General features: G+C 40.7%; 1 protein-coding gene across 1 annotated transcript in view; it reads left to right on the top strand.

Annotated features, from left to right (window-relative positions):
- Positions 1-7,818: 7,818 nt before the first annotated feature.
- LOC114548546 (transmembrane protein 150A) overlaps positions 7,819-24,841 on the top strand; it is a gene marked incomplete at its 3' end in the record, with an annotated part of 41,098 nt that continues 24,075 nt past the window's right edge. The window contains exons 1-4 of the mRNA XM_028568529.1: positions 7,819-8,240; positions 10,171-10,244; positions 15,796-15,843; positions 22,011-22,097. Coding sequence (XP_028424330.1) covers positions 10,180-10,244; positions 15,796-15,843; positions 22,011-22,097 — 200 coding nt within the window. The remainder of the gene's footprint in view (positions 8,241-10,170; positions 10,245-15,795; positions 15,844-22,010; positions 22,098-24,841) is intronic.

Raw genomic sequence — 24,841 nt, 5'->3', positions numbered from 1 at the left:
TTATTTAGTTTATAGCACTTTAATAGAAACGGACTTCAACATAAGGATATAATAAAAAAGAACAAACGTGTTTTTTGAGTTTATAAATCATATTCATAATAGCAGGTTTCCATTCACCTATTTTTATTTTTTTGCATTGCATTACAAAAGCAGAATGAAAAAGCCACAAACTTTCATAAACTTCCTCAATTGCGCAAAGCGTTTTTACGCTCGCTTGATGTAGTTTTTGCTTTTGTAGGAAAAAAGAAATAATGCTCTAACTGGGATATGGAAACGCCTTTGCCGGAATAAGTTCTGACGTAGCGAATATTAAATAACAGAATTGATCAGCTGTTTTCCTGTCGGCGTCTTCCTAGATATTCCCATAAAGGGTCTTTGTCTGCAGACAGCATGTATCATGGCCAATAAAGTATGTCTTTTTTTTTTTCCTTTCACTGACATGAAAGAAAAATGTAACTTGCCCAATCAAACTAAATTCCTGAAGACCCTTTTCCATTTTCCTCTTTTCTCTCGACTTGTTTTGTTTCCGGTTAGCAACCTCTACATCCTCAGCTCGGTTTACCGGAGGATCACCGCCACGTGTAGCCTATAGCGCTAACGTCTGACCAAACTACGCTGTAGGCGAGTTTATCCGCTCCAAACCAGTTGATGGAAAGGCAATTTGCCTTTCGGTTTTGTGACTATGCAAAAGTTTGCTTAAAAGTCACTAGACAGTGAATGCGAACCACTAGGGGTGGGAATCACCAGAGGCCTCACCACACACACGCTTTTTTTCCAGCCTTTCCAACTTTTTCCCCAATTTCTAATAACTGTATGTCCCAGAAAGATCTTCTTTTATCTAAAAAGATACATTTCTGTTTGTTCATCTCACTTCAATTTTATTGCTGCAAAATGGGATTGTCAAGCAGACAGACTGACCAACTAATATATAATAATAGATCCATACTTGGCGTCTGTGTATCGATACAGTATTGCCACGGAAAATAACGCAACACTATGCTGCATCTATTCTCCTCCCACACACACACACAAACCCAGCTTATGGTGATCATTGCAACAATAGTTATTCACCTTTTTTCCAGAGATAAATGCTGCCTAGTTGATTTAAAAAAAGCCACAAACCAAGATTTCTAGAGGCCCCAAAACTGAAATTGGAGAAAAGTCAGAAAAGAGAAGTCTCCCGTATCCCTTTCTAAATCCTCTTGTCAACCGTCATACTGATCTCGGGACATTTTGGGGTTCTTGCCCCCAGTTTGGAAACCACTGGTTTTAAGAACGGTCTTCTTCCTTTTGCAAATATTTGTGAATGTGTGGAAAAAGCACACACATAGTTACACATCTGGCCTCTGGAATTTCTGTTTCGTTGCCATTTTTTATTTTAATGTAATCATGCTCATCCTTTGCTGCTTGTACACTGGGTTTGTCCTGTTTTTCCTTGTGTGTGTGCTGTAATCCAGATTATTTAAATACACCCAACCCAACCTACTGTAGATCCCCACAGGGTGTAGCACCTGAATTGGTAATCACTGAACTGATAAATTGATTCAAATTGTACTTTAATCGTTCAAAATGCGGGCTGTGAAAACATCTGAGGTGTTAAACAGAAAATAACAGTGATTGTTTGTGCTGCACTCAATGAGCTGCCCTGAAGAAAGGTAGATGTGTCCAATGTAAATAAAAATAATCTATTTATTTTCTTAATATATAACCTCCTCCAGCAGATCTGAAGTGGTAGATGTTAGAGTATTTTTTTCAGGATGTCAGGCAGTCAGCTGTGCTTCCTCTTTCCATCCAAATGTCACGTTTGTGTGTTTCTTCATTCCAATCAATCTGCTGACAAACTCACCGTGACACTACTTCTGCCTCTTAAGTGTTGAGAGAGGGAAGGATTATTATGAAGGTAGACTCTTAAAGCCATTAATACTTCATGTTGAAAGGAGTGGGTTTCATTTGAGTTAAAGTAGTAGTGTAATTTCATGCCAACCTTTTTTGTGTTTTTTAGGTTCTTTTTAGGTGTGTTGTTGCAGCTTATAGCGTTAAATCGAGGGTGGCTCAAAACATATGAAGTGAAGATGTCTGTTCTGCCATAATGTTTAACCACTATTACTGTCTTTTTGTCGTGGAGGAGCTGACGTTTACATCAGGCACTTGTTATTCCTGCTGAAAGCGTGGCTTTAAAAAAGGGACATGATTTTGACAAGATGGTGTTTTTAAGTTTTCCAGCTCCAACATCCAACAATCTCAGCACTTGGTACATTAGTGGGTGGTTCCATCTTCACGCACACTTTAGGGGAAAAGTCACACTGCCATATTTTACCTGTTAGACTGGAGATATACTCGCTTTTTAACCACGCATCGGCATAGACAACCGGCTGCATCGTGAACCGAATGGTTCCCATACTTGGCGATGTACCACATGTTACTGTAGGATTCCACTAGAGGGCACCAGAGACCTGAGAACGAGTAGAACATCTGGAACATCACGGCTGGGGGAAAAGACATGCCATCGGCACCTAACCCAATTTGTTTTTTTCCAACATTTTCCGCCGTGCATGAACACAACGGTCTCAGACTGGTTTCCATTTTTTGCACATTAACTTCTGATATGGTACTGCTCTGTCACCACGCCAGCTATTTTGATATGTGTCACTGTGCAGCGACAATGACATCGTACAGATGCGGGTAGTGGCGGACTTGTTGGCAGCCATCATTTGTAAGTTAAAAGCAAGTAAATCTCCATCTTTATTCAGTAGCGTGTAGGCTGGGTAATGAACTTGATACTTTTTAGGCACCGACCGAATTGCCTCTAAAGCATCAAGTATTGAAAAATGCCTCGTCATTCAATACCCAACGTCAATACCTTTTTTTTTTTTTTAAAAAAAAAAAAAAAAAAAAAAAAATCTCAGCCGTGTCAGTGAGCCAATAAGCACGCAGCATGCTTCTACCAAGATCTGATAATGTCTGTGATTGGCTGTCTAACGTTACAGTGAGACGGGCTCACGTAGTAGGAGCTGGAAAATAAAAAGGTTGTGCCGTAATGTTTCTTTTTGTTAAAATGGATTTTATAAAATTGGCATTGACAAAAAAAAAAAAAAAAAAGTATTGTTTAGGAACCGGTATCGAAGTCACTGTATTGGTATCGGTACCGGTATTGAAAATGTTTTAGCGATACCCAGCCTTAGTAGCACGTTGCATCTTCAAAAGGTATTTCCGTGACTTCACAGAAGTCCTCTGTCTGCTCGGAGAAATGACATATTTGCCGTTTGAATCTTTGCAGATTCAACATGCAAATATTTCAACCTATGCTTCAAACCATACGACGATTTTCATACGATTACGGGTCACAAACACCCGCGGAACGTTCAATCTCAAAAATGGCGTGCACCGTTTAGCTACGGTTTCCTGGTCAAACAACACGTTTCCTCGGAGCGGTGTGCAACGGGCTTTGAGATATGTTTTCTCTCGTTTATTGGCCCAGGTGTCTCAATCAGCGGAGACGTGTCTGTAAACTCGTGGTGATAAAAAGGCAGAAAAACACAGGACTTTCACCCGGGAGAGCCGGGTTCGCGTCCCGCGTGTGGCGATTTTTCAGCGTTTTTAATTTTTTTTAATAAGCCTTACCCAATGTTTTTTTCCTAAACCCAACCATTTATTGTTTTCCTAAGCGTGTTTTTGTCGTTATTTTCCGTGTTTTTGTCACTGTTTTGTTACTAAAGCCTTTCCCTGTGTTCTTTTCCTAAACCCAACCATTTTTAATTTTTTTTTTTTTAAACAGCGTGTGACGTTGTGGGTGGAAATCCCGTTTTTTTATTTATATTTTTTTTATTTGTCACTTTCTGCTTTGATTCGTCATAATTCCGGGAGGCCACTAGAGGGCGCCACCGCTATAAACGTAAAAATGACTCGTTATTCAGACTGATCTCGTGAAATGGCATATGTATGACCCGCCAATTCGTATGCCATTATTGGCGTGTTATCAAGACGCATAATCGCTTTATTTTTTTAATCGTGTTTATCAACGCCGTTTGGCCTCCATTGACTTACATTACCTTGCGTGTGGATTTACACCGTAGCGAGTAGTATGAAAGGGCAAAAATCCCCGTATGGAGATAGGATGGGTAAAACACAGGACTTCTTACCCAGGAGACCAGGGATCGCGTCCCGCATGTCACGTTTCCTAATCCCAACCGTGGCTTTCTTAATGTACTAAATCCAACCCCGTTCTTTTCCTAAACCGAACCCGCGTGGGACGTTTTCCTAAACTCAACCGTCGCTTTCTTCTCGCGATAACACGCCACATGGCACGTATGTTTACGTCCGCTGTATACGGCGTAGACATCCACGTGGATAGCTCAAAATGCGTACAGATAACACGCCACTTAGCTTTAGAAAGTGGGCGTTTGTGTTCACGCAAAGTCATGATGCCATGTTGCGTTATTGCTGCTTGAACGAATTACCTATGGGAGCGTTTTTTTGGGAGGACAGTCTTGAATATTTCATTATTCCAGAAAGTGGAACTCAAACACACCTTTGATGATGCAACCTGCAGCTGGGTAAAACGTTTAAACTTTTCCACCAAAGTTGGCGTAGAGAATCCCAGATGTACGAGGTGCTGAAACCACCGTTAGGACTCGGATCGGTCTTTACCACCGACGCGTTGCCGTCACGTGTTTCAGTACGTCTCACCACGGCCGAACCTGCAGTTTAACTGGAAGGCAGCAGGAGGATCGTGTAAAGAAGGTGAAGACTGTCTGAAGTGTTTTTAACGTCAGTAATGATTCCCGGTTTGAACAACTTTTAAACTTGAAATTATTATGCGTCATTTGTGTGCCAAACAATGCTTCTGTTTATTTGTTTTCTATCAATGTGAGCATGTTGGTCTGTGCGTTAAAGCTACAGTTTCGCTGATTTCACCCCGGTGGATTCTATGAAGGAGAAAAAAATGTTAAAAAACAGTTAAAGGGCTTTTGATGTTGAAATGTATGTAATAAATAAATGACAATAATGATTTTAAAAGGTCTCCGTTCATTGTTTCAGAGGGGAAGGAAAACAGTTTCAAGTCTTAAGACTTTTGTAACTGATTTACAAATAGACTCACACAAATACCAAATAAAGCAGAGATATTCAACAGGGGGTCCGGGACCCCTAGGGGGTCCTCAGTCATTACATGGGGGCCTCCAAATTATTAATTTGTTTTTTTAAATATTAACTGTCTTAACATGAATCCAACATATTAGCAAATATAAATCCCCACTGATGATAGGTCTACTGGCCTATAGGTAAGGTAGCCACTTAGGTAGCCATCTACAGATACAGTTCATCTGTAAACATTTATGTTTACCTTTTAAAACAGGATTTATAAAATCATGCCAACAATTACTATTTTAACGGTTTCGTATTCCATGCAAAAAAGGTACATATAAAGGCTTTAGGGCACCCACAAGTTTTGTAGGCCCAGTTTTATATGCAACTTAACCCTTGTGTTGACTTCGGGTCACATTGACCCGTTTTTAAATTTTTGTTATATATCAGGGAAAAAAATGGGACGTAGAAATAAGCACTGAAAATGTGTACAAGAAAAATTTTACAATTTAAAACGTTGGAAAAAGCAAAACCAAACTGTGAAAAAAGGACGGGAAGACAACACAAGGGTCAATTGTGTGTGTGTATATATATATATATATATATATATATATATATATATATATATATATATATATATATATATATATATACACAAACACATAGTAGGGGGGGTCCCTGGGGTCCTTGGCTTAAAACACGTTGAAGGCCCCTGCCCTAAAGTCCTTTTTAAAAATGATCGTCAAGAATAAAACTCAGTTTGAACGTGCTCATATTCTGCTCATTGTCAGGTTCATAATTATATTTAGAGATTATAGCAGAATAGGTTTACATGGTTTCATTTTCAGGTTTTGCAATATTTATAAGAAGCATTTTATCGTAGCAAAACTCTGTGCCAACTAAAATCTTCTTCTCTGCTGAGGACAGACTGATTTAGGAGACTGTTACTGTATACTGGAACTGTTGAGCCCTGTTGAATGTATCTGCTCTATAATGTAACAGTAGCTGTGCTCTGTGCTTGGTTTCTGACTGGAGCATCATAAGTAGGCTAAGTGAGCCTCAGGTGTTTTAATCTGAAGCTGCAGCGCCCTCATGTGGCAGAAATTCAGATTACCGGACCTCTGCTGCAACAGCCGCTTCTGGAAAACACTGGAAACTGCTGTAGCGCCATTTATTTCCCATTTAAATACACGTTAATTGAAAGCAGCTGTGCGAATCTCTGCGAAGCGCACGCGAGGAGCCACGTTTAGGTTGCCTTCAGGTGCCACGGGGGAAAGAAATCTGGATCACAAATCAGAAAAGGAGTTATTGCTAAGTGAGTGGCTAATTACACCGACAAGGAATTTGCCCGTGGTGGATGGTGCATTATACATAAGCATATTAAAAGGAAATCCATGTAAAAGCCTCGTGTACACCGGACAATGAAAGAAAAAGTGTTAAAGCAAAAATATTTAAAATAAGTCATAGAAAAGTGCAGCTACAATAAAAGATAACAATGGAACATGGTTTAAGAAGGGCCATGAGGTGAGGAATGGGTCATTCTGAATGCAACGTGATGAGGTAATGACCAAGTTGATTCGGATCTATTCATTTCAAACTTTAAAATCCAAAGACATATTAAAAATCTGAAAACGCTGACTTTCCCCACTCTGCAGAAAACCTAAACACACCACACCCATCCCTGCCAACTCAGAAACAGGAGCTTACAAATGGGCACTTGAAGGCATAATTTCCGCTTTCCTGGAAAACATTTGAGCTTATTTTAAAAGGGAGAAAAAGAAAACACGAGATTCAATAACCCCGACTACAATAGTGATGTGTGATGAAATCTGTTTTCCAGGAACTAGGCGGAGAACAAAATGATCACTTATCGGAAGAAAAAAAAAAAAACAACCTCAACACAACAACACCTGCAGCAGCTGGTCACACTAAACTGTATGGAGTCCGCTCAGCACACACACGTTTATAAGCGCTCATATATATAAAGTGCTAGGAAAAGGACAAAACATACATTTCCTAACACTAGTTGAATGAAAAGTGGCTTTAAAGCAGCTCAGACTTTTTAACTAACCTAACCCAAATAATGCTGTTAGGCAGACCGGGGACAGTTGTAACATTTTTGACATTTCTGACTGTATCTCGGAGCTCTTTTAAGCCAGCGCGTTCAAAATGTGATACAAACTAGTAACAAGTGTCAGCTAAACTGTGTAGCTGTTAATCTCTGGACCCCAAACAGAAAACGCATGGTTTACTCTCAAACACAAGGAGGAAAATGCTACAACTGTAGTCTACATTATAAGAAGAAAAAAAACATTTAAATTCAATAAACATTTTGCTTGGGGTAGGTTTTAACATTTTCTAACCCACACTCTTGTTACTAAACCCAGACTACTGTCGCCATGAACTAGCTTAATTTACTAGCTAACAGCTAAAACCTTAGCAGTAACAGCCTGCATTAAAGATATCCATATACACACACAATAAGCAAGATTTAAGTGTGTTGAGTTTAACTACAAAGCTGACAATGCTATCACAAAAATAATTGAGTTTTTAAAAAAAAACGTCCTTACCTAAAATAGTTTTTTCTTTCTAAAATGTGCAGTGTCTGCCACGGGGCTGACTAAAGGGAGCATGTTTAGAGTGACTAGTGTGTGAAAAGCTGTTTACAACGTGTTCCTGATTGGAGAAAATGGACGCGTTTGTACAGCGGACTATCCCCCGGTCTCCCCTGTGAATTTTATATTATTATTATTTTTTTTAATTCATGCACCTTCAAACAAGGCAAATTCCTAGTAACCTAAGTGCTACTTACCTGGCAACACATCTGTCTGATTGTGCTTGAAGGGGTAAAACCCTCCGGAGTGAGTGTGAACTATAGGAGGAGTTTATGAAGTCCCCGCTGTCTCCTCTCCGCCGTCCGGCTGCAGACGGAGGACAGGCTCCCTGTACGTTGGATGAATGAAGACGCTTTTCTCCGAACCCCGGACCCAGGTGGGATAAACTTGCATCATATTTGTCACTTTTTTGGACAATGAAATCAGTTGCGGCTGGTGCAGAGGAGCTCGGACAAGCTGCGACTTCGTGCAACTTTTCTTCGAGTTTGGAGGAGCTGAGATGAAGAGGAGAGCCTGACGCTTTCTCCAGCGAACAAACCAGAGGTACGATCAGACATGCCAGTCCCCGTACTGGACCTCTGCATGCACACTACTGTAGTAGTAGTAGTAGTAGTAGTAGTAGTTTATTCAGTCATCATAAAAACAATAATTAATGCCAGTCCCTGTACTGGACCTCTGCATGCACACTGTAGTAGTAGTAGTAGTCAGTGGTGGAATGTAAATGTCAATACCACACTGTGATTTATATAATAATAATCATAATCATTTCAGCTGGACTTGTAGGTCGTTATATTGTTGGCTATGTTTCATTTATAATAAAGCATCATATTTTATTAACTACATGTGTTTTGTGTGCAAACATCTTAATGTGTAAAGTAACTAGTAACTAAAGCTGGAACCCATGAATGTAGAGGAGTAACTAAAGTAACTAGTAACTAAAGCTGTAACAGATGAATGTAGAGGAGTAACTAAAGTAACTAGTAACTAAAGCTGTAACAGATGAATGTAGTGGAGTAACTAAAGTAACTAGTAACTAAAGCTGTAACAGATGAATGTAGCGGAGTAACTAAAGTAACTAGTAACTAAAGCTGTAACAGATGAATGTAGAGGAGTAACTAAAGTAACTAGTAACTAAAGCTGTAACAGATGAATGTAGTGGAGTAGAAAAGTAAAGTACAATATTTCTCTCTGAAATGTAGTGGAGTAGAAGTACCTCAACATTTGGACTTAAGTACAGTACTTTTAGTAAATGTACTTAATTACATTCCACCACTGGTAATAGTAGTAGTAGTAGTAGTAGTAGTTTATTCAGTCATCATATAAACAATAATTCATGTCTCTTTAGTGAATCAGAATCAGAAAAGGTTTTATTGCCACAATAAGTTACATTGATGTGGAATTTGCCCTGGTGAAAGGTGCATACCCAAACAAACATATTGTCACCTTCCTAAAATAATGGCCTAAGTCATTTTTTGACAAAAATGATTTCTTTGCCTAAATCATCTTATTGTGCTGGCCACCTTTTGGTATAAGGGCCTATGTCAAGCGTGTGACATAGGCCGTTTAGTTTTTTGTGTTTTCTAAAAAAAAACTGAAAAAATGACTTGGGCCATTATTTTAGGAAGGTGACGATGGTGTTCAAACCTGAGAAAATGAGACTATGTGACAACTTTGATAATCATTTAAATGGTTTGAATGGTTCTCCCCATTTTCAACCGTTTTCATTGTGCAAAAAAAGGACACCGTTGTTTTAATTTTCTTTATTTCTTGTGTCCTGTGTAGAACTGCAGAGATGAATCGATTAATCAATTAGTTGTCAACCAATACATCAATCGGCAACTATTTTGATAATGGGTTTGAGTCACAAAGTCTCTGATTCCGGCTTGTTAAATGTGAATATGTTCTAGTTTCTTCTCTCCTTTGTGACAGTAAACTGAATATCATTTGAGTTGTGGACAAAACAAGACATTTGAGGACGTAACCTTGGGCTTTGGGAAACACTTTTTTTTGACATCTGACATTTTATAGACCAAACAACACAACTAACTGATTAATCAAGCAAATAAGCAGTTCTTTCAGAATCAGAGAATTTTACTTTTTTTCATAAAAAAAATTACTCCAACAGATTCATCGATTATCAAAATAGTTTAGTAGTTGACAACTAATTGTTAAATCTTTGCAGTTCTAGTATTAAATGTTGCCTTCAAATGTATTATTTTGTTCAACTAACAGTCCAAAAGTCTAAGACATTCAATATATAAAACACAGAAACAGAGAAAATCTTCACATTTGAGAAGCATGAACAAGAAAATTGTATTAATTGGTTAGTCTTGTGTCCCAAAAGTACATAAAAGGATGGTTAAGGTTTTTTTTCTGACGTATTTTTTTCTGAATTATAATTCTGCCACTAACACAAAGTGGTGATTGTGGTTGTAATGGCTGCAGGTGTTTGAGTGTGTGTTGTTCTCTTCAGCTGGTCATCATGTCCCTGTGGATGATCCTTCCTGTCAGCCTGCCCGTCTTCACCATCACCGGGATATGGCTCGTGTAAGTACCTCAGAGTTTGTGTGAACGTAGTCTTGCATTGCCAGACCTTCCTCCACAGCGCTGTGTAGGAAGGTCTGGCTAGCCCACATAGCATTTTGGGATGGGAGGAAAAACAAGCTCTGGTTTATTGGCATTTCTTTAAACCAATCACAATCGTCTTGGGCGGTGCTAAGCGCCGGGCAGAGCCACGGTGACTCTGCAAAATAGCCTCAGGAAGGAACTTGTTTTGGTGGAACGTGTGTACGTTCAAAAATTGTTTGTCGTGCAACAGAAAACTCAGTTTGGACAGATAGTGTAGAGGCTAAGCCCAAGCTTTAAGCCCCTGTGGTGCTGTTCAACGGGTAGAATAATTGATGCACTTTTTACCTTTTTTTTTGATCAATGAAAGTCCAAGTCATGTTTGCAGTTTAAACCTTTGGTTCCATTTATTTCAATAATATCTTTGTTGGGTTTCCAGACAAATCACTGCTTATATGTATGTAGTGGTGTTGTGTGTGCGTGTGTGCGTGTGGTCAAAAACTGTATGTGTTTCCCGGGTTGCACCTGAGCAACCAAAGATTGGTTCCGATTTATACCAAGGGCACTAATTGGCTCTTACAGATAGTCTAGCTAGATGTCTGGATTTACCCTGCAGAGATCTGAGGAGCAGTTAACCATAGTCCTCAGAAATCCACCGGAGTTTAAAATGCCAACACAAAGAAAAGAGGAAGGGGATAGAGATCCGGCCAAAAATCAACGTGGATTCTTTTCAGTGGCACCGGAACGATGCCCTAAATGAGTCGTCGATGTAGACTAGTGGGAAAGACATCAACATTTGCTTCTTCCGTGTGTTTTCGCATACCAAATAAGTAGTTGTTGCCTGTTTATCTATAGACAAACAGTCTGACGTGCTGCAACTCCAGCTGTCTTTACATCAGCCTGGTCAGACTGTTGTTGTCACCGCCGTGGTCGTGAGGACCTCAACCGGCTGTACAAAGTTCATGAACGTAAAACGGTTTCCTTCTTTGGGATGAGAGAGTACCGGCTCGCTGTTTGGTCTAATAGACCGTGCCGGAGAAGACTCAGCCTTGACATTTCTCTGGGATCGTCTGGTCTGCGTGTCCCTGCATCTGGATCTGTTTTGCTCCCAGCTGCCACATCTGTCCCGTCACATGACAACCGGACATGATAAGAGCAGCTTTTCATGGTGAGAAATGAGCGAGTTCAGCTGCTCCTGTGACTGTGTTCAGTGTCCAGGGTTATTCCCGCATAGTGGAATTTTTGGCGCCCCCACCCCCCAAGAGGTTTTAGTCACCCGCAAAGGACCACTAGCGCTAAAATGATTGAAGAAGAAGAATAAAAAAAAATAGCAATTCAAATCTTCTCTATGTGTGTTTATCAGAAATTTACCAAATAACCGGATATAGCCTTAAATTAAAAGACTGATAGCACTCCTATGTTTGCATGCTAAATATGTAGCTCAGCATAAAGACTGGAAACAGTCAAACACACTTGGACACGTCTACTGCAGATGTTAAGGTTATTCCTGGGCTGTGTGACTGTGTCTTTGTCTCTCTCGTTGTCTTCCTTTCTCTCCTCGGTGTGAGCCGATTGACACAACAGTCTTCCTTTTGTGAGAAACCTTTCACACCTTCCCAAAGTGGCCGCGAAAGGTTTTCACACCGGGTCTCCAAAGTTTTCCCCTGTCAGAGATGAGTCCCCCCAGACACGTTGACACCTGTCTGCTCGTGCCTCTGAATGCTCCGTTGTACGACCCAGAAACAGAACGGAAGCATGGACTGCAGCTTCAACCGAGCTTGTGAAGTTTTCAGAAGAAAGAATGGACAGATATGGCTGTAAAAACAATAAGAGTTCTGTGTTTTTAACTCTTTTATACGGTGGCCGACAGGTGCAAACGCCCTGCAACTTCAGAAAACACATGCAAATAGACAAAACACAAGCAAATTAAGAAAACAACTTCATTAATTTTACAACACATGCGCAGCATTGAGCAAACGCGATGCAAATACACACAACACAACCAAATACATAAAGGTGATGCAAATAAAAAACGATGCAAAAAGAAAAGCAAACCCTGAAAACAAATGCAAAAGAAAAACGCTGCATCCAGATTCCACAACGGAAGTTCTCCAGACCTCTAGAGGGAACAGATAATCAGCTGGATTTTCGACCCCTTTTCGGCCTTTTTATTAGAGTCGGGTATGGCTGCATAGTAAAAAAAGGAACTCCTGTCTCATGCCCTTATTAATGACATAATATAATATATTAGTAATATACAGTCTATGCTCCCGTCTCAGCCGGGAGGCTGGTGCCGTGCTCAAGCTTCGACTTTTCAAAATAAAAGCTCGCGTTTGTCTATTTTTTGTATTTCAAGAGCGTATTGCTCCACAATATGAACACAGATTGGTAACTTATTTTGTTGTATAATCACAATATTACACTTAGCAGTGGAACAGCTGATTTTTTTTGGGCTGGGGGGAGAACATAACAGTCTATGAGAGAGAGAGAGAGAGAGAGAGAGAGAGAGAGAGAGAGAGAGAGACGTTTAATCTCAGAACGGTGTGCAACGGTGAGATCATAGACTGTAAATATTTAGTCTATGTTTGAGATATGTTTTCTCTTGTTTGGTGGGTGTGTCTCGGCTCGGGTCACAGCTGATACTCAATCAGCAGAGACGTGTCTGTAAACTTGTGGTAATAAAACGTTTAAAACTTTCTGCATCAATGTTTAACGTTGACGTTTGTTTAAGCCACATTAAATAAGAGGGTTTAATTTCTAGGTCCGAAAGCGCATCACTGAAGTGTAGACTGCCCTCAAGTGTAATATTGTGATTATACAACAAAATAAGTGACCAATCTGTATTCATATTGTGGAGCAATTCGCTCTTGCAATACAAAAAACAGACTATTTATAATCCCTCCCTGTTTAGTTAACCAGCCAATTTACCGTGGGATTTATCAAACTGAATAAATCCAGCCTGCAAATAAAGACAAAACTGCTTTGCTTGCTCTATTGTGTTGTAAGTAAGACATCTGCTGAAAAAGTTATTGTATTCATTAGCATGATTGCCGTACTGTTTAGTTCAAAAACATCCAAAACACCGAAGGAAGACGAGCCGACCAAACGCGAGCTTTTATTTTGAAAAGTCGAAGCTCGAGCACGGAGCAGAGACTGTATGTTACTAATATATTATATTATGTTATTAATAAGGGCATGAGACAGGAGTTCTCTTTTTACTATGCAGCCATACCCGACTAATAAAAAGGCAGAAAAGGGATCGAAAATCCAGCTGATCAGCTGTTCCCTCTAGAGGTCTGGAGAACTTCCGTTGTGGAATCTGGATGCAGCGTTTTTTTGTTGCATTTGTTTTCGGGGTTTGTGTGCTTTTCTTTTTGCATCGTTTTTTAATTGCAGCGCGTTTGTATATTTGGTTGTGTTGTGTGTATATGCATCGCGTTTGCTGAATGCTGCACGTGTTGTCAAATTAATGAAGTTGTTTTCTTAATTTGCTTGTGTTTTGTCTATATGCATGTGTTTTCTGAAGTTGCAGGGCGTTTGCACCTGTTGGCCACCGTACTTTTAAATCCCAAAAGCTGTTATCTCCTCTACCAAAGTCCATCACTGTTGTTCACGTAAAGGCGAATCAATTCTCCTGACCGGACCTTGTTATCAGCGATCAGTAGAGGCACTCACAAGTCTAATTTTAAGTTTTATCTCCATGTAACATGTGTCATCGTCACCTTGTTTTGTTTCCTGTGAATCTTATCCGTGGCACAATGTGTCTTTTGAGTGTTTGGTGGGATTCAAAGTCATGTTATCTTTTATCCTGACATATTTAAAGCCTCAGATTACATGTTGTTTACATGTGGTTACAGTTAAACGATGAGTCAAAGAAACAAGAGCGTCTGCAGCCATGCACACGGCCCTGGGCTGTGCACTTAAGTTGAACAAGATGCTCAAAACTGCGACTTGTTCCTCTGAATTTCTTCATGTTTTGGAAAACTCATACGATCCTGCATTAACCTGTCAAATTGTCACTTTCAGGAAAGGTTAAGTGAAATTTCATGGAAATCCATCCAATAGTTCTTAGATTAGTTCTTAGGTTAGATATTTCAAAGTGGACATACCAACAGATGCTGGCTGCTAGCAAGTTTGAAACTCTGAATGTCTGCCGCTCTGTGTCTCGTTGAGGCCTAAAATGTGCTTCAGAGTGTATTTAGCAGTAAAGAAAGTAAGAGACATTTTTTTTCTTATGTGTAGTTTAGTACTATTCTTTCTGGCATAATTTATCATTATGGTCAACTACTGTGTGTGTGTGTGTGTGTGTGTGTGTGTGTGTGTGTGTCTCGTTTAACTACATTTGTGGGGTCCAACCGGGAATACAGTATACTTGTGGGGTCCCGACAGCCTTGTGGGGACAAAATGCTGGACCCCACAACTTTAAAGGGCTGTTTGAGGGTTAAAACTTGGTTTTAGGATTATTAATATAATTAGGTTATGGTTAGGGTAAGGGTTAAGGTTAGGCATTTAGTTGTGATGGTTAAGGTTAGGGTAAGGGTTAAGGTTAGGCATTTAGTTGTGATGGTTAAGGTTAGGGTAAGGGTTAAGGTTAGGCATTTAGTTGTGATGGTTAAGGTGAGGGTAAGGGTTAAGGTTAGGCATTTAGTTGTGATGGTTAAGGTTAGGGTAAGGGGCTAGGGAATGCATTATGTCAATGGCGGGTCCCCACAAAGATAGTGAGACTGTGTGTGTGCAACTCATGCAATGTATATGGGACTTCTAGCCGTAGGCTAATTTGCAGTCCTTGTCCCTGGTTAGGCGTTTATGTAACTCAGGAATTGTGTGTGATAAATGATCTCAGGTTTGCAGCCAGGCTGTGTGTTTGTGGAGTTATTGTGTGGTTGAACATTTAAGGGATTTAAGAAGCAGCATCATAGTGCAGGTTAAAATACAGCCAGCAGCTTCTGCGTACACGCATTGAGGAACACAAGCCTCAGTCTGTGAAAGCAACAGTATGGTAATATGTGTGATACGTTTTGTTAGCACTGTGTGGCGTATTTCTGGTTTGTTAAACGGTGATAAAGTGCTGACAGCCATGTTTTAAGAGTGGAGCTGTCGTATCAAAGATCACTATCGCGTTCCACTTCCAGGATTGCTCCGGTGCAGCAGGACATTCCACCAGATGCATGTATTTTCTGTGTCCTCCCACTTTTTTGTGTTGTGTTCTGCTCCTCAGATCTCTCCAGGGTAAATCTAGACAGCTAGCTAGACTATCTGTCCAATCTGAGTTTTCTCTCGCACGATTATTTTGCAGCGGCTCTGTGTGGAGATTAGCACCTCTGATTGGTTCAAAGAAATGCCATTAAACCAGATAACGTTTTCCTCCCATCCCCGAAGGCTGTGTGGACTAGCCAGACCCTCCTTAAGTGTGCTTTGGAGGAGGGTCTGGCAAAGCAAGACAATATCAAAGATTGTGTCCGTATCTCCAAGTTATTTATTTCTTCCTGTTCAGTTCTTTGACCAGTGATTTTTCTCTCCTTTAACTTTACAGATATGCGATGGCCCTGTACAACCAGCATGTCTGCCCTGTGCATAACTGGTACAGTACACAAACACACACACACACACTGCTTTATGATGTTATTGTAACGCACAAATGTGTACTGTGAGTTTTTCAAGAATTGCGTTTTCAGTGGCCCCATCTAGCTACCTACTGTTTGTATGAACTCAAAACGTGATAATGTGTCAGTGTTGTGTTCACGACTTGTTTCTGCTGTCCAAAAAGTGGCCCAAAAAATATATGCTAATGTAGTTTTAAAGTTGCGTTGGTTTTTAGTGGAGTGTCCTAAAAGTTAGCATCTCTTTGAGCACGACTTTGCAAACACCAGAGACAGGGAGGTTAGAGATGTTTTAATCCTTAGATTACATCGATGTGAACACATGGCGTCCACACTAGAATTTCAGGTCACTTGAGCAATAATGAAACGGCTAAATATCTCTGGTCAACAAATCACATACATGTTCATCACAGCTGACATTTGGTAAAGAGTCTTTGCTGGTTTTAAACCCTATTATCAGAATCAGCTTTATTGGCCAAGTTTGTGTAAACAAACAAGGAATTTGTCTCTGGTTAATCCTTGCTCTCAAAGTACAACACTCACTTAAAGTGCCCATATTATGAAAAAATCACTTTTTCTGGGATTTGAGGTGTTATTTTGTCTCTGGTGCTTCTATACACATACAAACTTGGAAAAAAAAACATCCATTCTGTTCTGAGTGAGATCCGGTTTCTGAATGTGTCCTGCCTTCAGTCTCCGGGTGAGCTGGTCAAAATCTGCACGCCTTTCTACGTCACTAGCCGCCATTGAGAACGAGGGGGCTAGTTAGTCCCCTCATTCTCAATGGCCAAACACTGCTACAACACACACAAATTCACCATAATCTACAAAAGAACTACTTCCATGTCCCTGTTCTGCAGGTATTCCACGCTAAGTTGGAAGTGCGCCCTCGTTAAGAAGAAGTCTCTCGGTTAATCCTGCCTTGTACTGACTGAAGTTAGAGAAACAGCTAGCTAGCTGATGTAATCCTTACCTAGCTACTGCAAATCCCAAATATGGTACAGAAGTGAGATGCCTCACTCTGTAGCTAAAACAGAGAGCTCCACACAAAGGGTGAAAAGAGGAGCTGCAGCTGTGCAGTACAACAAAAATATGGTAAAAATTAAACCACATAAACCTATTCTGGTACAACCTCAAAATACAATTATGAACCTGAAAATGAGCATAATATGGGCGCTTTAACATATAAAGAATAAAAACAGGACAGTAAGAAATATAACAAAAATACTCTTAAGGATGCAGTATAACAATACAATAGAATTTACAAAATTACAAGAAATATACAATAACAATTGAAGAGAGGGAAGGAATAGTGCAATATCAGTGTAGTCTGAGATTTAAGATTTAAATATAAATAGAGTGCAAGGCAGTTCAGTGCAATGGTAATATATTAATAACAATATTGGAATTGTAAGATTGAAATACTAAAAAACTATTTCTGAGCGTTCAACAGAGTGACTGGTTGGGGAAAGAAGCTGTCTTTGTGTCGGCTGTAACTGTGATTTACATCCTCGTTTTCCAAAAGTTTGTTACCCCCTTGTCTACACAACAGGAAGCCAGCGTTTTATATACAGATGAGCTGCAGAACAGCTCAGCTCCTGGGGCTGAAACACAGCAGAGCAAAATGCTTTTTCCAAAGAAGTGTGGAGGTTTTTATTCAGTTCCTGTTAATGTGCCACAGAACTCAGGCACTGATTGTGAGTAATTACTAGCAGACGCCCATCGTGAAAACTGTGGAAGGAAAAACTTTCTCAGCTGGCAAGTTTATGCAGCATTGATTAAGGAAGAAAAAAAAAAAAAAAAAAGTCATTCATGGTGGACACACTTTTGTGCCAGGAATCTTTTTCTCAACCTGGTTCAACGAGGCCTCGCCCCCTACTTCCTGTCAGGTCTATCCATTCACACATACGGTGAGGCGTGAGATGGAGAGATGAAGATGGGGGGAGTGGACATTAAGAAAAAAGTGCTGCTGTGTGTGTGTGTGTGTGTGTGTGTGTGTGTGTGTGTGTGTGTGTGTGTGTGTGTGTGTGTGTGTGTGTGTGTGTGTGTGTGTGTGTGTGTGTGAAGGAAGGGAGTTTAGATTAGTTGGAATTCTAAATTTGGTGGATTAATGAGGACTATGGTTAACTGCTCCTCATACATATACTCCATATACTGGCGATTAGACTCCAACAATTGCAATGGAATCTCGCCAAAGACTAACATATCAACCTATTATGCACCATGTTCATTGAACTTATTAAAGTGATCTGTCCTGATTTGTTATATATATATATATATATATATATATATATATATATATATATATATATATATATATATATATATATATATATGTGTATATGTATGTGTGTGTGTGTGTGTGTGTGTGTACACACAATATATACATACATACATACATAATACATACACATATATACATACATACACACATATATACACATATACTGTATATATATATATATATATATATATATATATATATATATATATATATATATATATATATATAAGAATTTACGCTGAGCTTCATTTGTCTCTCGACATTGAGTCACAGCTGGTACAGAAAACACGTAAATACAGTTTACAACTGAATACTTAAGTACATTTTGAATGCAGGATTTTCACTTGTAACAGAGTATTTCTACACTGTAGTATTTTTACTTTTTTGTTTATTATTAAAGGTGCTCTAAGCGATGTTTGGTGATGTCACTTCTTGTTGATGTTCAAAGTATTGTCCAACAAAACGAGGCTAGTTCGCCCCTCCCTCCTCCTCCTGTCCCCTCCCTTCCGCGCACTAACACCCCCAGCTCCAACTCCTTCTTGTCAGTTATTGGCTGGAACACTGTTTGTTATGTTTGATGGAGCAGGTTGGCCAGTTCGTTTTTGTTGCCATGTGTGGAGCCTGGGCTGTCTACAGAAACCGCGTTTTTTTACAGTGTGTTCATTGGACAGGCAGCTAGTGGATAGTGAGGAGATGTTCGCTGTATGTGACAATAAACATGTGACATTGCTTAGAGCACTTTTTAAGTAGTCTTGCTTTGCCAGACCTTGCTCCACAGCACTGCGGAGATAGGTCTGGCTAGTCCACACAACATTCCGGGATGGGAGAAAAACGTGCTAAGGTTTATTAGCATTTCTTTAAACAAGTGTTTTGGTGGAACACGTGTACGTTCAAAAGTAGTTTTAGTCGTGCAACAGAAAGCTCAGATTGGACAGATAGTCTAGCTAGCTGTCTGGATTTATCCTGCAGAGATCTGAGGAGCAGTTAACCATAGTCCTCACAAATCCACCGGAGGTTAGAACGCCAACACAGAGGAAGCCCAAAGCAGCGGATATCCGGTAGGGCTGAATGATTTTTGAAAATAATCTAATTGCGATTTTTTTCCCCAAATATTGCGATTGCGATTCGATATTCGATTATTTTTTTAAGCTCTTTGTCTTCTGTATTATTCAACAAAGACAAACAATAAATCATTGTTTAGTATGAACAACACACAATTACACACTAGACAGTTAAATAAGTAAAAACACATACATACATATACATACATATACATATATATATATATATATATATATATATATATATATATATATATATATATATATATATATATGTGTGTGTATATATATATATATATATATATGTATATACACATATACATATATATACACATATATACATATATATATATACACACATATATACATATATATATATATATATATACACATATATATATATATACACATACATACATACACACACATACACATATATATACATACATATATATATATATATATATACACATATAAACATACATATATATATATATATATACACATACACACACATATACATACATACATACATACATACACACACACACACATATACATACATACACACACATATACATACATACATACACACACACACACACACACACACACACACACACACACACACACACACACACACACATATATATATTTAATACCCGCTAATCAGAGCTAGCTCGTTGCCAACCGAGCCTTCAGTTCTGCGTGCCTGTATCCATTAACTGCATGTATGGACTCGAGCCCGAACAAAACCCTTCATTTTATTAAACTGGCTGTAAAAGTTTTAAACTTCAACTCAGAATTGTTTGAATGACAGAGATCAGCTCAAGGTACAGTGTAGCGTTAGCGTGCTTAGTTGATGCTTTCTCTGCGTAGTGCAGACTGATTTGCTCTCGCGAGTCATCAAATCGAGACCAAAACGCAGCTTTTGAGATTAGGAAATCGCGTTTTAACATATCGCGATATCGCAAATGCATTGATCGTTCAGCCCTAATATCCGGCCTAAATGAGTGAAATCCAGCGGAATTTCTGTCGGCAACGGAGCAATCCCGGAAGTGGAACGTCGTGGATATAGACTAATTATTAAGTGAAATATCGGAGTACTTCTTCTACCACTGATTGTCTCCTGTAAGGACAAAGGAGTTGATGCATTCAAGACAAACCTGTCACAAACTAGAAGGGCACATGGAGAGCACAGACCTCCGCCAAGGCCAGACGCCTTATCTCTCGATGTAAACGAAAGTAGAAAACAGTTTGCGTATTCGCCCCCGTGATTTGGATCCACTTCAAACGTTAAAAGACTCTTCCTCGGCCCATGCTACACCCTTCCACCAAGTTTCATGAAAATCAGGGCCGTAGTTTTTCCGTGATCCTGCTGAAAGACAAACAAACCGAGCTGAAAACACCACCTCCATGTGTTACGAGGTAATAAATAAAAGCACACTTGCAAATCTGCGATCCCACTCTTTGCTAAAAACAGACAATAGTTAGATAATAGTTTATTGTGATTTCCATACCCTCCATTAAAAACGTCTTCACAAATAATGCTGCTCTCAGGTTTTAGTTCTGCAGAAATGTATTCCTGTGGGCGGATGAAGAGGAAATCTAACTGTTTTGTATTCAAAACACCACACTCAGCTCAGCCTTTAACTGTTGTAAAAAGAGACCCTTAACCTCAAAATATTTGGGGTTAATTTTCTACAGTTGTTACTTAGATCATGAGTCATAATTCTCCGAATGTGCCGGTTGATGCTCAAACATTAACAGCGCTTCATTATGCTCCATTGAGCTGCTGACAATACAATCAAAAGACCTGAACTTTTGACCTTTGAACTTTTTAAGATGAGTTTCAGAGATTCCAGCTTGGCCCAAAATGAGTTTTTGGACACATTTGTTTTTTTATTTACAACTGATGTCCCTTAAACCTTAAAGTGGCTATATGTAACTTTCAGTTTGTGTTGATTCTAGCGGCCACTTTGGACAAAAGTGGTAGTGTTTCTACCACACCTGCTGTTGTAAAGGTCTTTTCTTTACAGCACTGTATTGCTAAGTTAGCGTTACGAGAGTGTCATATAGTTGCGATGAATGTACAGGGGGACATGGGAAAAGTCTGTCACTTTCCCTTTTTAGCTTTTAGTTCTTCGTTTAATTTCCTTTTTTCCTGTGATAGCCCTGCCCCATCAGCCATAACTACAACTTCTAAAATAAAATAAAATACAATTAGGCCTTATTTATTCTGAGCTTTCATTTTCTCAAAGGCAGAGCAGGATACCCAGGGCTCGGTTTACACCTATCACCATTTCTAGTCACTGGGGGACCATAGGCAGACTGGGGGAACTCATATTAATGTTAAAAAACCTCATAAAGTGATATTTTCATGCCATGGGACCTTTAACCCTTTTGTCGATGCTTCCTTTTACTACCATGTACTAACAACACTAACACCAACTTATTGCCAGTTTTTCAATTATTTTTTGGAGTTCATGGTCAATAAACCTAATTCTTGAGGTAAAAAAGCAAACATTATGAATTATTTAGATTAATATTAAAGGAAAGATAATCACATAAGGGTCAGCGTTCGGTCGGGATACTGTTTAGAAACATTTAAAAAAAAAAAGAAATTTAAAATGCAAAAAATTGAATAAAACACCCAAAGTTCATTGAAAGTAGAGATCTGATCTTTTGTTGTACTTGGCGAAGCGTGTTGCATGGAATCAACAGTGTTATTTTTGGCACTCTGTGTCCATTAGTATCTTTAGACTGAGAGTGTTTGCATGTCTGTGTTCGTGTGTGTTTACAGGCTTTATAATGACTCGTGTGAGGAGCTGCTTCCACTACAGAGGGGTCCAGTTCTGTGCTGCACCCTGGACAACATCCCACTCATCAGGTCAGTGATCAGACCTCTGCAGCTACTTCACCGCGAGTGTTTTAGTCATTCTGCAAAATCCAACTCCTCTTGTATAGAACTGCAGTTGTCTGGTTCCTGGAAGTGATCGTCAATGAAGCGAACAATGGCATATTGTTGACATTGAGTCATGTGGTTTCTTGAAGCCACAGTGGTGAATCAACGATGAAACTGACCGAGGACTCTCTTTTAGACAAAAACAATAATATCAACAGAAAACATATATTATACGCGCCATGTGACCGCGGGTATCGAATCACGTGAAAGAGCAGCTTGCTTTGCTGTGGTCTGTGGTTTCCATCCATAGTTTTGATTTATAATTTATTTTAACAATAAATAGTTGCTTCATTTCTGCTCTATAAAAAAATAAAAATAATCTTTTCATATGTCGATGCACGTTGTGTGTCACTTGGCACGCAGCTCAGCCTCTCATCAGTGAGTAAATAAACAGAATGCATCTTTTGTGTGTGACATATAAAACATTTAAGAGGTTGCAACAGAGCATTTATCAGTCTATAAATATGTTGAATATTGCGCAACCTCTGGTCACTTCTCAAGCCAGGTGTAAATTAGTCTCTCATTGCCAGACCTTCCGTCACAGCGCTGTGGAGGAGGGTCCGGCTACTCCACACAGAATGGGCGATTCTAGGATCAGACCTTTAGGGGGGGCTCAGACCCTTGATGAGAATGTGACACGGTGCCTTGCAAACGTGTGAACCCCCCCTCCCCCTCACTGCTAAATCAATAATTTCATTAGCCAATAATCTCTGAGCTAGATACTGAACAACATCAGCTAACATTTTTTTGACACTATTATCACTAAACTTGACACTTTATAAATCACAGTAATCCATCCATCCATCTTCGTCTGCTTATCCGGTATCGGGTCGCTGGGGGAGCAGCTCCAGCAGGGGACCCCAAACTTCCCTTTGCCGAGCAACATTAACCAGCTCCGACTGGGGGATCCCGAGGCGTTCCCAGGCCAGGTTGGAGATATAATCCCTCCACCTAGTCCTGGGTCTTCCCCGAGGCCTCCTCCCAGCTGGACGTGCCTGGAACACCTCCCTAGGGAGGCGCCCAGGGGGCATCCTTACCAGATGCCCGAACCACCTCAACTGGCTCCTTTCGACGCGAAGGAGCAGCGGCTCTACTCCGAGCTCCTCACGGATGGACCCTCCTGAGGAAACCCATTTCGGCCGCTTGCACCCTGGATCTCGTTCTTTCGGTCAAGACCCAGCCTTCATGACCATAGGTGAGGGTAGGAACGAAAACTGACCTGTAGATCGAGAGCTTTGCCTTCTGGCAACGGTGCGATAAATTGAATGTAATACCGCACACGCTGCGCCGATTCTCCGACCAATCTCCTGCTCCATTGTCCCCTCACTCGCGAACAAAACCCCAAGGTACTTGAACTCCTTCACTTGGGGTAAGGACTCATTCCCTACCTGGAGTAGGCACTCCATTGGTTTCCTGCTGAAAACCATGGCCTCAGATTTAGAGGTGCTGATCCTCATCCCAACCGCTTCACACTCGGTTGCGAACCGATCCAGTGAGTGCTGAAGGTCGCAGGCCGATGATGCCATCAGGACCACATCATCTGCAAAGAGCAGCGATGAGATCCCCAGCCCACCGAACCGCAACCCCTCCCCACCCCGACTATGCCTTGATATCCTGTCCATAAATGTTACAAACAGGATTGGTGACAAAGCGCAGCCCTGGCGGAGGCCAACCCTCACCTGAAACGAGTCCGACTTACTGCCTAGAACCCGGACACAGCTCTCGCTTTGGTCGTACAGAGATTGGATGGCCCTGAGAAGAGACCCCCTCACCCCATACTCCCGCAGCACCTCCCACAGTATCTCCCGGTGGACCCGGTCATACGCCTTTTTCCAGATCCACAAAACACATGTAGACTGGTTGGGCATACTCCCAGGCTCCCTCCAGGATCCTTGCGAGAGTGAAGAGCTGGTCCATTGTTCCACGACCAGGACGGAATCCGCATTGTTCCTCTTCAACCCGAGGTTCGACTATCGGCCGAACCCTCCTTTCCAGCACCTTGGAGTAGACTTTACCAGGGAGGCTGAGAAGTGTAATACCCCTGTAATTGGCACACACCCTCTGGTCCCCCTTTTTAAAAAGGGGAACCACCACCCCGGTCTGCCACTCCTTTGGCACTGGCCCAGACCACGCAATGTTGAAGAGGCGTGTCAACCAGGACAGCCCCTCCACACCCAGAGCCTTGAGCATTTCTGGACGGATCTCATCAATCCCTGGGGCTTTGCCACTGTGGAGTTGTTTGACTACATCAGTGACCTCCGCCTGGGAAATTGACAATGATCCCCCATCATCCTCCAGCTATGCCTCTAACATAGAGGGCGTATTAGTCGGATTCAGGAGTTCCTCAAAGTGCTCCTTCCACCGCCCTATTACCTCCTCAGTTGAAGTCAACAGTGTCCCATCCTTACTGTACACAGCTTGGATGGTTCCCCGCTTCCCCCTCCTGAGGTGGCGAACAGTTTTCCAGAAGCACCTTGGTGAAGACCGAAAGTCCTTCTCCATGTCTTCTCCAAACCTCTCCCACACCCGCTGCTTTGCCTCTTTCACGGCAGAGGCTGCAGCCCTTCGGTCCCTTCGGTACCCTGTAACTGCCTCCGGAGTCCTCCGGGATAACATATCCCGGAAAGACTCCTTCTTCAGTTGGACGGCTTCCCTGACCACCGGTGTCC

This window comes from Perca flavescens, chromosome 21 (genome assembly GCF_004354835.1).
Source record: "Perca flavescens isolate YP-PL-M2 chromosome 21, PFLA_1.0, whole genome shotgun sequence".
NCBI classification, from domain to species: Eukaryota; Metazoa; Chordata; class Actinopteri; order Perciformes; family Percidae; genus Perca; species Perca flavescens.
Note: the sequence above shows the minus strand (reverse complement) of the source record. Positions and strands in the feature narration are given on the sequence as shown.